The 14,515-nt window shown below is 44.5% G+C and overlaps 1 protein-coding gene across 6 annotated transcripts in view; it reads right to left on the bottom strand.

The window, feature by feature from the left end:
• Positions 1 to 14,515, bottom strand: part of DOCK10 (dedicator of cytokinesis 10) — a 500,094-nt gene that overhangs the window by 42,694 nt on the left and 442,885 nt on the right. For all 6 annotated transcript variants that reach the window (XM_077290787.1, XM_077290784.1, XM_077290788.1 and 3 more), the window contains 2 exons: positions 9,750 to 9,872; positions 8,389 to 8,502 (listed from right to left, as the gene is read on the bottom strand). In XM_077290787.1, coding sequence (XP_077146902.1) covers positions 8,389 to 8,502; positions 9,750 to 9,872 — 237 coding nt within the window. The remainder of the gene's footprint in view (positions 1 to 8,388; positions 8,503 to 9,749; positions 9,873 to 14,515) is intronic.

The following is a 14,515-nucleotide window of genomic DNA, read 5'->3' as shown; positions in this document are numbered from 1 at the left end:
ACCCGAGTAACGAGTATACTCGCTCATCACTAATAATAAAATATAAAGGTCTTTGCCAGTACATTACAATTAAAGTCTGTAGAAAATACGTAAAGCAATGTACAAATAACCTACAGTTGTATTCATAGAACTTGGAAACAGCAGGATTCACCTATGTTAACATTGCAATACACACCTCCGACCACCGGAAGTGATGACATCCTATCAATCAGTTGCCTTACCTAGCACCCAATCAGTGACCTCAGTGGTCAGGTGACTAAATGGATGGGACAGCAATACTTCTGGACGTGGCAAAGAGAAGTACTTGAGTGGTTCCGAGATTTTGATGGCCCTCTATTAGTTTTGAAAAAGCTTTGGAACCCTCTTTGAAAGGGGTGTCTGTGATTGAGATAATGATGACCTATTAATACCAGATTGGTGGGGTCTGACACCAATTGGCTGATAGATGGCGGTGCATTCAGTGTGCACAATCGGAATGCCACAGCGCCATACACTGTGTAGTGGTCACTCTCGGGTACTGCAGCTCAGTTTCCATTCATTTGAATTCACTACATATTATAAAGTTTTCTAATTCTGTAACAGATGCATTATTACATTGTGAAGTAAATGCTGGGATGTAAACAGACACAAATGAACACAGCACTCTCACGTTTCACAAGAAGGAAGCGACAATGAACATTTTAGCTTGTATTAATGTATCAGATGTAAGACATCATGGGTAAACAGCTGGCGCTGTCTGAGTGAGTGGTAAGGAAATAGGCAAGCAGAAATGAGGCACTTACCACAGCCTTCAATAGGATCGGACGGGAAAAAAGAGCAAATGCATGCATTAAGATCGAGTTGGAAAATGAAGAGGAATTGAAAAAGTCATTGCACGTTGTGTGATTCCCAGTTCAGGAGTCAAGAAGATCTCAGCGGATACAAATCACCACTGAGCGACTGAGATATCCTTAAAGCCTGACACTGGGAGGCAGTCATTGATGAAAACAGTTCTGCTGGATTGAATATGCCACATTTCATGTGCTGCCAACAAGCTGCAAATGAGCTGGAGCAGAAAACCTGTCTGTTATTCCCCTCCATTATTTGTCTTGGGAGACTGCCTCCACCTTCCAGCAGCAGCCATCGCCAGCGTGTGTTTCTTGGCTTTAGCACTGATTTATTTTATCCTATAAGTCAAACTTGTCACCTTTTTTACAACAAGTCACAAAAATATGAGCATTTTTTTTGCTGTTTTATTACTTTCTTAAGCCGATTTTGCCCCAGTATTACACTTGTCTTAAACCCACCATCATCTGTGGAAACCGCAGAAATACTGGTCTGCACTCCTTCCAAAAGAAGGGGCTGCTACTAGTATATGGAATCCTGCATTCCCTCTAGCTGCCACTAGATGGAGTGACAAAGCAATCCATAGCGTATAAGAGGCTGCCTATAGTTGGGCCTTTATTACTTATTAAGTTATTATATAACACACTAATGTACACGGCAGCAGTGCACATGGAGCATTAAAGCACACCACGGATGTGGTATGGTTCCTTAGTACCAAGGCCATATATACAGTTGTGCTCAAAAGTTTACATTACAGAAATTTTGGTTTCTTGTCCTTTTTTCAGAGAATATGAATGATAACACCAAAACTTTATCTTCACTCCTGATGGGTGATGCCATTTATTGTCAAACTACTGTGTTTTCTCTTTTTAAATCAGAATGGCAACCCAAAACATCCAAATGACCCTGATCAAAAGTTCACATACCCTGGTGATTTTGGTCTGATAACATGAACAGAAGTTGACACAAATGGGTTTGAATGGCTACTAAAGGTAACATCCTCACCTGTGACCTGTTTGCTTGTAATCAGTGTGTGCATAAAAGCTGAGTGAGTTTCTGGGATCCAGACAGACTCTTGCATCTTTCATCCAGCCACTGAGGTTTCTGGATTGTGAGTAGTGTTGAGCATTCCGATACCGCAAGTATCGGGTATCGGCCGATACTTGCGGGTATTGGAATTCCGATACCGAGATCCGATACTTTTGTGGTATCGGGTATCGGTATCGAAACAACATTAATGTAAAAATGTGTAAAAGAGAGAATTAAAATAAAAAATATTGCTATACTCACCTCTCCGACGCAGCCTGCACCTTACCGAGGGAAGCGGCAGCGTTCTTTGTTTAAAATTCGCGCTTTTCTTTCCTTACGTGAAGTCCCGGCTTGTGATTGGTCGCATGCCGCCCATGTGGCGGCGACGCAACCAATCACAGCAAGCCGTGACGTAATTTCAGGTCATTCAGTATTTTAAAATTACGCTCCGGCTTTGTGATTGGTTGCGTCGCAGTCACATGGGCGACGCAATCAATCACAGCAAGCCGTGACGTAATTTCAGGTCCTTAAGGATTTTAAAATTACGTCCCGGCTTTGTGATTGGTTGCGTCGCAGTCACATGGGCGACGCAACCAATCACAAGCCGTGACGTCACGGGAGGCTGGACACGCGCGCATTTTAAAATGGGCGCGTGTCCAGCCTCCCGTGACGTCCCGGCTTGTGATTGGTTGCGGCGTGGTCAACCAATCACAAGCCGGGAGGCTGGACACGCGCGCATTTTAAAATGGGCGCATGTCCAGCCTCCCGTGACGTCCCGGCTTGTGATTGGTTGCGGCGCGGTCAACCAATCACAAGCCGGGAGGCTGGACACGCGCGCATTTTAAAATGGGCGCGTGTCCAGCCTCCCGTGACGTCCCGGCTTGTGATTGGTTGCGGCGCGGTCAACCAATCACAAGCCGGGAGGCTGGACACGCGCGCATTTTAAAATGGCTTCCCGGCTTGTGATTGGTTGACCGCGCCGCAACCAATCACAAGCCGGGACATCACGGGAGGCTGGACTCGCGCCCATTTTAAAATGCGCGTGTGTCCAGCCTCCCGTGACGTCACGGCTTGTGATTGGTTGCGTCGCCCATGTGACTGCGACGCAACCAATCACAAAGCCGGGACGTAATTTTAAAATCCTTAAGGACCTGAAATTACGTCACGGCTTGCTGTGATTGGTTGCGTCGCCCATGTGACTGCGACGCAACCAATCACAAAGCCGGAGCGTAATTTTAAAATACTGAATGACCTGAAATTACGTCACGGCTTGCTGTGATTGGTTGCGTCGCCGCCACATGGGCGGCATGCGACCAATCACAAGCCGGGACTTCACGTAAGGAAAGAAAAGCGCGAATTTTAAACAAAGAACGCTGCCGCTTCCCTCGGTAAGGTGCAGGCTGCGTCGGACAGGTGAGTATAGCAATATTTTTTATTTTAATTCTTTCTTTTACACATTAATATGGATCCCAGGGCCTGAAGGAGAGTTTCCTCTCCTTCAGACCCTGAGAACCATCAGGAATACCGTCCGATACTTGAGTCCCATTGACTTGTATTGGTATCGGGTATCGGTATCGGATTGGATCCGATACTTTGCCGGTATCGGCCGATACTTTCCGATACCGATACTTTCAAGTATCGGACGGTATCGCTCAACACTAATTGTGAGTCATGGGGAAAGCAAAAGTATGGTCAATGGATCTACAGGAAAAGGTAGTTGAACTGTATAAAACAGGAAAGGGATACAAAAAGACATCTAAGGAATTGATAATGCCAGTGTTAGGGGTCGGGTTCCCGCCTCTGCACAGGGGGAATCTCGGGCCATCTCCGCTGCGCTCTCCCATTCTTCTCCTGCCGCAGTGGAAGCTGCTCAGCGGAGACGTCGGTCCCAGCGTCTCGCTCAATCTGACTCTGTGAGGATTACTGCTGCTTTTCCAGCTTCTGCCATTGAAGTCAGTGTTGGGCAGCGGCGAGCAGATGCTTTTGGGACTAAGTCCTGCTTTTCTCCTTCTGAGCATGCCCAGGGTAAGATCTCTCATTGGAGATCAAGGGTCACATGCTTGGATACTGCAGCAAAGCCTATTGGTCCTCCAGGAAGGTCCTGAAGGTGCTCAGGCTTTGTGGCAGCTTCTCATTGGTCCTTCTAGGAGGGTCCTGTTCTGGCTGCAGCTATAAAAGGCTCGCATGGCCGCACGGCCATGCGCTAGTATCTTTCTAAGTTATGTGCTTTGCGCCAGTGTGGTCATGTAAGATTGTGTTCAGGGACCCGGCTGAAATAAGCCCCTAGAATGCTGGCACCTCCGGCGAGGAGTTTGTGTGTTTGTGTGTATTCAGGGACCTGGCTGAAATAAGCCCCTAGAATGCTGGCACCTCCGGCGAGGAGTTTTGTGTGCATGCATGACCACTCACTGCTCTCTGTTGGGCAGTTAGCCTGTGCTCCTGTGAAGTCTAACAGGGCGCAGAGCTTTGCTTTCACGACTGCTCTGTGAGTTAACAGAGCTAGCCAATACCGCCATATAGTGCTGCCATTTGCTAGCAGCAGGTTTTCCTGCACGGTGGACCCCGGGCTGCGAACGCACCAATAACAATAAAAAACTATATTTTCTCGGTGCGTTCCGCTAGCCCTAACAGCCAGTGAGCAGCGTTCAAATTGTGATGAACAAATGGAAAATCAGGGGCTCTGTAAAAACAAAACCACGGTAAGGTAGAGCAACAAAAATGTCGTCCACAACTGCCAGGAAAATTGTTCAGGAAGCAAAGAAAAACCCACAAATAACATCAGCTGAAATACAGGACTCTCTGAAAACTTGTGGTGTGGCGGTTTCAAGATGCACAATAAGGAGGCACTTGAAGAAAAATGGGTTGCATGGTCGAGTCGCCAGAAGAAAGCCATTACTGCATAAATGCCACAAAGTATCTTGCCTACAATACGCAAAACAGCACAGAGACAAGCATCAAAACTTCTGGAACAAGGTAATTTGGAGTGATGAGACCAAAATTGAACTTTTTGGCCACAATCATAAACATCACATTTGGAGAGAGGTCAACAAGGCCTATGATGAAAGGAACACCATTCCTACTGTAAAGCACAGAGGTGGATCGCTGGTGTTTTGGGGATGTGTGAGCTACAAAGGCACAGGAAACTTGGTCAGAGTTGAAGGAAAGATGAAAGCAGCACGTTATCAGCAAATACTGGAGGCAAATTTGCACTCATCAGCCCGGAAGCTGCGCATGGGATGTTCTTGGATGTTCCAACGTGACAATGATCCAAAACACAAGGCCAAGTCGACCTGTCATTGGGTACAGAAGAACAAAGTGAAGGTTCTGGAGTGGCCATCTCAGTCTCCTGACCTCAATATCATTGAGCCACCCTGGGGAGATGTCAAGCGTGCAGTGCATGATATACAGCCTAGGAATTTACCGGAACTGGAGGTTTTCTGCCAAGAAGAGTGGGCAGCTTTACCATATGAAAAAATGAAGAACCTCATCCACAACTACCACAAAAGACTTCAAACTGTCATTGATGTTAGAGGGGGCAATACACGGTATTAAGAAATGGGGTATGTGAACTTTTGATCAGGGTCATTTGGATGTTTTGTTTGGGCTGTCATTATGATTTAAAAAGAGAAAACACACTAGTTTGACAATAAATGGCTTCACCCAACCACTAACCATGAGTGGAGAAAAAGTTTTGGTGTTATCATTCATATTCTCAAGGCCAAGAAAGCAAAACTTCTGGCGCGGTATGTAAACTTTTGAGCACAACTGAACCTCTACCATGATGTTCTATACGAAACGTGCAATGTCTGCACACTTTAGGTGATTGAGCTATATTACTGTGAGTGGGAATTTAAAGGGGTTCTCTGGGAATAGAAAAAGATCAAATCAGAAACAGAATGTCATTACGAATAAATCCCAATAAGAAGGTAATCACATGTGTTTTGTGTAGGGAGGTATTCGGTGGTATAGCTATTTCCAGGTGACAATAGCAGAGCCTCCTCCTGCACATGCGCACAGGATCCTGTCCTCACATTCTGGCACAGGCTCCTGTCAGGGTAACAGGACAGTGGCCACTTCAATCCTGTACTGATTACCTCTATAGATAAAATGCTTGTGATTTGCTAATTACAGGTATTTAGGAATTGATTCGTAATTACATCGTCTTTCTTTCTTTTTTTTTGTATTCCTGGAGAACCTCTTTAAGGGATCGTGGTGTGATCGTCACTGTGAAGTAATGGAATTTTATCTGTATCTTTGATAATAATTCATACTGATAGTAAAAAGGCTTCTTCTATAGGAGCTGAGACACGACCTACGCTGTAACCAAGGGAAAGAGACCTGATCCTGGTGGTCTTTATTTTAATGCCAATTTAATAATTTATAGAAGAAATACAAACTCCAAATTCAGAGACAGAAGGAGGAGATTTACCAAGCTGAATGGAGCAGAATCCTAGCACAAATGCATTAAAAACTGTATATTATATTAATTATGAGTTTTAGACACTTTCTGCACTTTGGGCAACAAGGAGATGTGACCTTGATTAAAAGGGGCATTGCCTGATACCATGACACCATGTGCAAAAAACTGGGTCAAAAATCTCTTGCACTAAGTAAGCCAACTAATAGGTGATATAAACTTACGGATCATTTGCATAAGCCAACAGGTGGCGCTAACAAGCACTGATCAGTAACTTGTTTGCTTATCAGTTATTAAATAGCCTGTTTACACAGGCAGACCGCTCTAACGATATGTGACCGACCATCTGTAATTGATTTCGGCATTTTTCTTGCAGTGTGAATCCTGTTCATGCAGGCAAATGTGCTGCGGAGAACGATGATCTTTTGAGCAGCAGCACAAAAGGTCATTTCACCCAATGAACAAGTGCTTTGCTGGTTCATCAGGTATGTGATAATATTGCAACTTTAGAAAAGACGGTCCAAAGAGGAGCCAGAACTATCTAACAGCATGAGCCATTCTGATAAGTCTGGTATATTTTAAGATCACCTAGTCTAAGTTTGCGCTAAGGATTAGATGGTATTGATACATCTGCCCCTGTGACTTTCTCTTAAGGTACCGTCACACTCAGCGACGCTCCAGCGATATAGACAACGAGCAGACCTAAACTAGATCGCTGGAGCGTCGCTGTTTAGGTCGCTGTAGAGACGTCAAACACAGCAACTCCAGAACGATGCAGGAGCGATCCAGTGACGTAACGGCGACTCACTTCTCGCTCTCGCTGGTTGTTAGCTCCATGTCAAACATTGCTGGCGTCGTTGCTTTTGATGTCAAACATGACGATACACGCCGACCTGACGACCAAATAAAGTTCTGGACTTCTAGCTCCGACCAGCGATATCACAGCGGGGATCCAGATCGCTGCTGTGTGTCAAACACAACGAGATCGCTATCCAGGACGCTGCAACGTCACGGATTGTTGTCGTTCTCATTGCAAAGTTGCTGAGTGTGACAGTACCTTTAGCATTACCACCACCACTGTAGATCAGATCAGTGTGATCTAGGCAGCAGGACCCCATCCTGTGTATTTATCAGACGTCCTAAATCTACTGTATTCAGTATATCACATTGTTCGGCTACGTGTCCCCTTTAACTTGTTTTCACTCCACAATGTATATTTTATTGGATTTTATCTAATTTTATTTCTTACATGGAGTTTATGCTATCAGAATTGTATCTGTTTTTATCCTGATGGATATTACAATATAATTACACCGCTTGCTGAAGCTTCTGCCTTTTCTGCACTGCAATGAATAATAATTGGGTTCTAGAACAAAGTACGTAATCTTTTCTATAAAATGAGATGTATAAATAATTCAGGAAGTGTAAAAAATGCTTGGGCTGCCAGTCTCAAGTCTATTCTATGGATTTTGTACTAATTGTCAGTATACTGCATGTACTTGAAAGATTTGCGTTGAGACACATGGAAGCTTCGTTATTACTATTTATTTAGAAATAAGTTGTATATCATGAAAGTATTTTATTTATGACAAACCAGATAGTGGCCAAACACATCCAGATCCTTATGTTTAAAGGGAACCTGTCACCAATAAAACTGTTATTCACCTGCAGATATGGGGTCAATCTGCAGCCTAACAGCATTATTAACCTGCCCGCGGGGCTCCAGCACATAGCCGAACGCTGCAGGGAGAAAATTAACTTTATTCCCCCTTGTAGCGCTCCGGTTTCAGTCATGGGGGCGGTGTCAGCATGGGTTCAGTCACAAAGCGGTGGCTCTAACCGGTTCCAATGCAGAGCCAGTGTCAGTCAGGGCTGGGGCATGGTAACACGGCAGTAACTGAACCTGAGCCGGCACCGACCCATGACTGGAAGCCGAACACTGCTGGTGGAAATAAGGTTCATTTTTTTCTCCCTGCAGTGTTCAGCTATGTGCAGGTGCCGGGCAGGTTAATTGCATTGTTAACCTGCAGACTAACCCCATATCTGCAGGTTGATAGCATTTTTTCTGGTGACAGGTTCCCTATAACACAGACGTAAACATTGTACAGTCCCCTTACCTGGCCATAGAAGGCGACTCGGTAGTAACGCCCAAATAACCTTTTCTCAGCATTTACAACCTCTGCAATTTTCAGGTAAGATCGATGTATACGGTAATACAGTTCTGACAATCGCTAAAAAGAAGTGAACACAGAAAAAAAAAGTTATTAGCGCAATTTTTATGTGTCTTAGACTGCGTCCACCCTCGAGTCAGGGGCTCAGTGTGGTGTCTTGGCTGCAGATTCTATCTTTGATTGATGGAAAAACGTAGCACTTATCATGCTGTGATATTTGTGCTGTCGAAACTACAGGTGTCTTAGACCCTTACAGTTATTGGGTCACCCACCCACCATCGGCGTCTGTTGTGCAATGGTTCTGGTAGAACGCTGTGGTTATAAATGGAGACAAAACGCAGATGTTGGCGCAGCATTCAGTTATACTACATTTTAAAAGTGGATATGTCTAAATAGTGCATATGAAACAAAAAGACAGCTTGCAGCATGCAAATGTCAAATGATGTGCAATTTATTGTAAATTATGGCAGAAATTCTAACAGAATTCATTATATCCTTTTAGAAGTTCCTCGACTCTTCTTTGTCTTCCCACCCTCTACCATTGCCTCCGGTGCTGCCCTACTTTCTTCCTTTGTTTTATTCCAATGTTTATACATTCAGCTGAAAACAGTGTAGACACTAAACTGTAGGTGGATTTGCATTTGTTTTTTTGTGTTCTTATTATATTGTACTGCAGATTTGCATATTTTATATTTATTAAAAGAATCCTGTTTAATAAGTAAGGCTCAGCTGACACTAATATAGCGCTCGATATGATAGATCTGTTCTGATCAATTTTGTGATTGATTACTTCAAGCCATCACTATCATACGATTAACTAAGGCTAAGGGCACATGCCAATGAGTGATTTTATAGGACAAGTGCTATATGTGGTTTCCATTGATAGCACTCATATCTATGATATTCTGTGGGGCTGCGCACGTGTCCGACCTTTCCCTTGGATCGAGTAGTCCGTTGGAAAAAACGCGGACATGTCTAATTTTGATCTGAGTGTCAGATCAAAATCAGCAATTCAAGTCTATAGGTCCGTGAACAAAGTCAGATTGCACTCCGACAGAATGGAAAAGTGGAAAAGGTGGAGAAACTTTTTTCTTTTTCTTTCCACATCTGAGAAAAATCGACAATACTCTGATCAGAGAAAATGCACCGTTTTTCTCGGATGTGGAGAGATCGGTCGTGTGACCCTACTCTAACAGTTAGCACGAGTCTAAAACACAATTTAAAGGATATTCACACATTAGTTAGGATTTCCAAAATCCTGCAGCGGTCCATATACTAGAGGCCCCTCACACGACACATGAATTTACCTTGAAGTCCCGCTGCTTCTCAAATACAGCGATGACCGGCTTACTGACATCAGCTATTAGCTCATATCGTTCCGATTTCCAGAGGAAGTCAACACAAAGATCCAGCTGCTCCACCAACGTGCTCTAAAGTCACAAATGACAAAAACACATCAACAACCTATTTACCAGTGCAAAAACCAAGAATAAGCACCGTACACAAAAGAGTTCTGCATATCCTCAAAATTCTCCATAACAGTATTTTTATCTCCCAATAAAAGGAAAGTACATTTTTTTGGAGACTGAATGTAGAAGGTACAAATACACTGCTCAAAAAAATAAAGGGAACACTAAAATCCCACATCCTAGATATCACTGAATTAAATATTCCAGTTGCAAATCTTTATTCATTACATAGTGGAATGCGTTGAGAAGAATAAAACATAAAAATGATCAATGTAAATCAAAATTAATATCCCGTGGAGGTCTGAATTTGGAAAGATACTCAAAATCAAAGTGGAAAATCAAATTACAGCCTGATCCAACTTCAGTGGAAATGCCTCAAGACAAGGAAATGATGCTCAGTAGTGTGTGTGGCCACCAAGTGCCTGTATGACTTGCCTGGGCATGCTCCTGATGAGGCGGATGGTATCCGGAGGGATCCCCTCCCAGACCTAGACTAAAGCATCCGCCAAGTTCTGGACAGTCTGTGGTGCAACGTGACATTGGTGGATGGTGCGAGACATGATGTCCCAGATGTGTTCATTTGGATTCAGGTCCGAACGGGCGGGCCAGTCCATAGCTTCAATGCCTTCATCTTGCAGGAACTGCTGACACACTCCAGCCACATGAGGCCTGGCATTGTCCTGCATTAGGAGGAACCCAGGGCCAACCGCACCAGCATATGGTCTGAGGATCTCATCTCGGTACCCAATGGCAGTCAGGCTACCTCTGGCAAGCATATAGAGGGCTGTGCGGCCCTCCAAAGAAATGCCACCCCACACCATTACTGACCCACTGCCAAACCGGTCATGCTGAAGGATGTTGCAGAAAGCAGATCGCTCTCACGGCGTCTCCAGACTCTGTCATGTCTGTCACATGTGTTCAGTGTGAACCTGCTTTCATCTGTGAAGAGCACAGGGCGCCAGTGGCGAATTTGCCAATCCTGGTGCTCTGTGGCGAAGGCCAAGCGTCCTGCACGGTGTTGGGCTGTGAGCACAACCCCCATCTGTGGACATCGGACACTCAGACCATCCTCATGGAGTCGGTTTCTAACCGTTTCTGCAGACACATGCACACTTGTGGCCTGCTGGAGGTCATTTTGCAGGGCTCTGGCAGTGCTCCTCCTGTTCCTCCTTGCACAAACGCTGAGGTAGCGGTCCTGCTGTTGGGTTGTTGCCTTCCTACAGCCCCCTCCACATCTCCTGGTGTACTGGCCTGTCTCCTGGTAGCGCCTCCAGCCTCTGTACACTACGCTGACAAACACAGCAAACCTTCTTGCCACAGCTCACATTGATGTGCCATCCTGGATGAGCTGCACTACCTGAGCCACTTGTGTGGGTTGTAGGGTCCATCTCATGCTACCAAAAGTGTGAAAGCACAACCAACATGCAAAAGTGACCAAAACATCGGCCAGAAAGCATTGGTACTGAGATGTGATCTGTGGTCCCCACTTGCAGAACCACTCCTTTATTGAGTGTGTCTTGATAATTTCCATGTGTTGTCTATTCCATTTGCACAACAGCATGTGAAGTTGATTGTCAAATAGTGTTGCTTCCTAAGTGGACAGTTGGATTTCACAGAAGTTTGATATACTTGAAGTTATATTCTGTTGTTTAAGTGTTCCCTTTATTTTGTTTTAGCAGTGTATACATGTGCATGTAATTGTGAAAAATCCTCTGCATTCATGTATGAGGGAAGGGTCAGCAACAGATGAAAAAGCTGAAAAGGTTTATTCTGATTTCATGTTGGATATTGAGGAAAGCATGCATATGTGTCTTTTTATATAGTGTATGTAAACTTCTGGTTTCAACTGTATATATATATATATATATATATATATATATATATATATATATATATATATATATACATACAGTGCCTACAAGTAGTATTCAACCCCCTGCAGATTTAGCAGGTTTAATAAGATGCAAATAAGTTAGAGCCTTCAAACTTCAAACAAGAGCAGGATTTATTAACAGATGCATAAATCTTAGAAACCAAAAAGTTTTGTTGCTCAGTTAAATTTTTATAAATTTTAAACATAAAAGTGTGGGTCAATTATTATTCAACCCCTAGGTTTAATATTTTGTGGAATAACCTTTGTTTGCAATTACAGCTAATAATCGTCTTTCATAAGACCTGATCAGGCCGGCACAGGTCTCTGGAGTTATCTTGGCCCACTCCTCCATGCAGATCTTCTTCAAGTTATCTAGGTTCTTTGGGTGTCTCATGTGGACTTTAATCTTGAGCTCCTTCCACAAGTTTTCAATTGGGTTAAGGTCAGGAGACTGACTAGGCCACTGCAACACCTTGATTTTTTGCCTCTTGAACCAGGCCTTGGATTTCTTGGCTGTGTGCTTTGGGTCGTTGTCTTGTTGGAAGATGAATTGACGACCCATCTTAAGATCCTTGATGGAGGAGCGGAGGTTCTTGGCCAAAATCTCCAGGTAGGCCGTGCTATCCATCTTCCCATGGATGCGGACCAGATGGCCAGGCCCCTTGGCTGAGAAACAGCCCCACAGCATGATGCTGCCACCACCATGCTTGACTGTAGAGATGGTATTCTTGGGGTCGTATGCAGTGCCATCCAGTCTCCAAACGTCACGTGTGTGGTTGGCACCAAAGATCTCGATCTTGGTCTCATCAGACCAGAAAACCTTGAACCAGTCAGTCTCAGAGTCCTCCAAGTGATCATGAGCAAACTGTAGACGAGCCTTGACATGACGCTTTGAAAGTAAAGGTACCTTACGGGCTCGTCTGGAACGGAGACCATTGTGGTGGAGTACGTTACTTATGGTATTGACTGAAACCAATGTCCCCACTGCCATGAGATCTTCCCGGAGCTCCTTCCTTGTTGTCCTTGGGTTAGCCTTGACTCTTCGGACAAGCCTGGCCTCGGCACGGGAGGAAACTTTCAAAGGCTGTCCAGGCCGTGGAAGGCTAACAGTAGTTCCATAAGCCTTCCACTTCCGGATGATGCGCCCAACAGTGGAGACAGGTAGGCCCAACTCCTTGGAAAGGGTTTTGTACCCCTTGCCAGCCTTGTGACCCTCCACGATCTTGTCTCTGATGGCCTTGGAATGCTCCTTTGTCTTTCCCATGTTGACCATGTTTGAGTGCTGTTCACAAGTTTGGGGAGGGTCTTAAATAGTCAGAAAAGGCTGGAAAAAGAGATAATTAATCCAAACATGTGAAGCTCATTGTTCTTTGTGCCTGAACTACTTCTTAATACTTTAGGGGAACCAAACAGAATTCTGGTGGGTTGAGGGGTTGAATAATAAATGACCCTCTGAAAAAACTTTTCCCAATTTAAAAAAAAAATAAACAAAGAAATAACATTCTTTTTTGCTGCAGTGCATTTCACACTTCCAGGCTGATCTACAGTCCAAATGTCACAATGCCAAGTTAATTCCAAATGTGTAAACCTGCTAAACCTGCAGGGGGTTGAATACTACTTGTAGGCACTGTATATATATATATATATATATATATATATATATATGTATATATATACATATATACACACTAGATGGTGGCCCAATTCTAACGCATCGGGTATTCTAGAATATGCATGTCCACGTAGTATATTGCCCAGCCACATAGTATATTGCCCAGTGACGTAGTATATTGCTGTTGCCCAGTGACATAGTATTTTGCCCAGCCACGTAGTATATTGCCCAGTTACGTAGTATATTGCCCGGTGACGTAGTATATTGCCCAGCCACGTAGTATATTGCCTAGTTATGTAGTATATTGCCCAGTGACATAGTATATTTCCCAGTGACGTAGTATATTGCCCAGTGACGTAGTATATTGCCCAGTTACGTAGTAAATTGCCCAGTGACGTAGTATATTGCCCAGTGACGTAGTATACAGCACAGAGCCACGTAGTATATTGCCCAGCGACGTAGTATATTGGCCAGTCACGTAGTATATTGCCCAGCCACGTATGTCACAGGTTAAAAAATAAAAAATAAACATATACTCACCTTCCGAGGGTACCCTTGTAGTTCTGTCGCCTGTGTGTGGTGCAGGCAGCAGCTTCCGGTCCCAGGGTGTGATGACGTCGCAGTCACATGACCGTGACGTCATGGCAGGTCCTTCTCACGCAGGACCTGTGATGATGTCGCGGTCACATGACCATGACGTCATGGCAAGTCCTTGTCGCAGACCATCCTTAGCACCGGAACCTGCCGCTTGCATGGAGCGGTCACCGGAGCGTCGCGAGGAGCGGGAAAGGTGAGTATATAATGATTTTTTATTTTTTTTATTATTTTTAACATTAGATGTTTTTACTATTGACGCTGCATAGGCAGCATCCATAGTAAAAACTTGGTCACACAGGGTTAATAGCGGCGGTAATGGAGTGAGTTACCCGCGGCATAAAACGGTCCGTTACCGCTGGCATTAACCCTGTGTGAGCCGTGACTGCGGGGAGTATGGAGCGGGCGCCGGGCACTGACTGCAGGGGAGTAGGGAGGGACTAATCGGACTGTGGCCGTCGCTGATTGGTCGCGGCAGCCATGACAGGCAGCTGGCGAGACCAATCAGCGACTTGGATTCCATGA

This window comes from Ranitomeya variabilis, chromosome 2 (assembly GCF_051348905.1).
Source record: "Ranitomeya variabilis isolate aRanVar5 chromosome 2, aRanVar5.hap1, whole genome shotgun sequence".
Taxonomy (NCBI): domain Eukaryota; kingdom Metazoa; phylum Chordata; class Amphibia; order Anura; family Dendrobatidae; genus Ranitomeya; species Ranitomeya variabilis.
The sequence above is the reverse complement of the archived record's forward strand: the minus strand, read 5'-3'. Positions and strand labels throughout refer to the sequence as shown.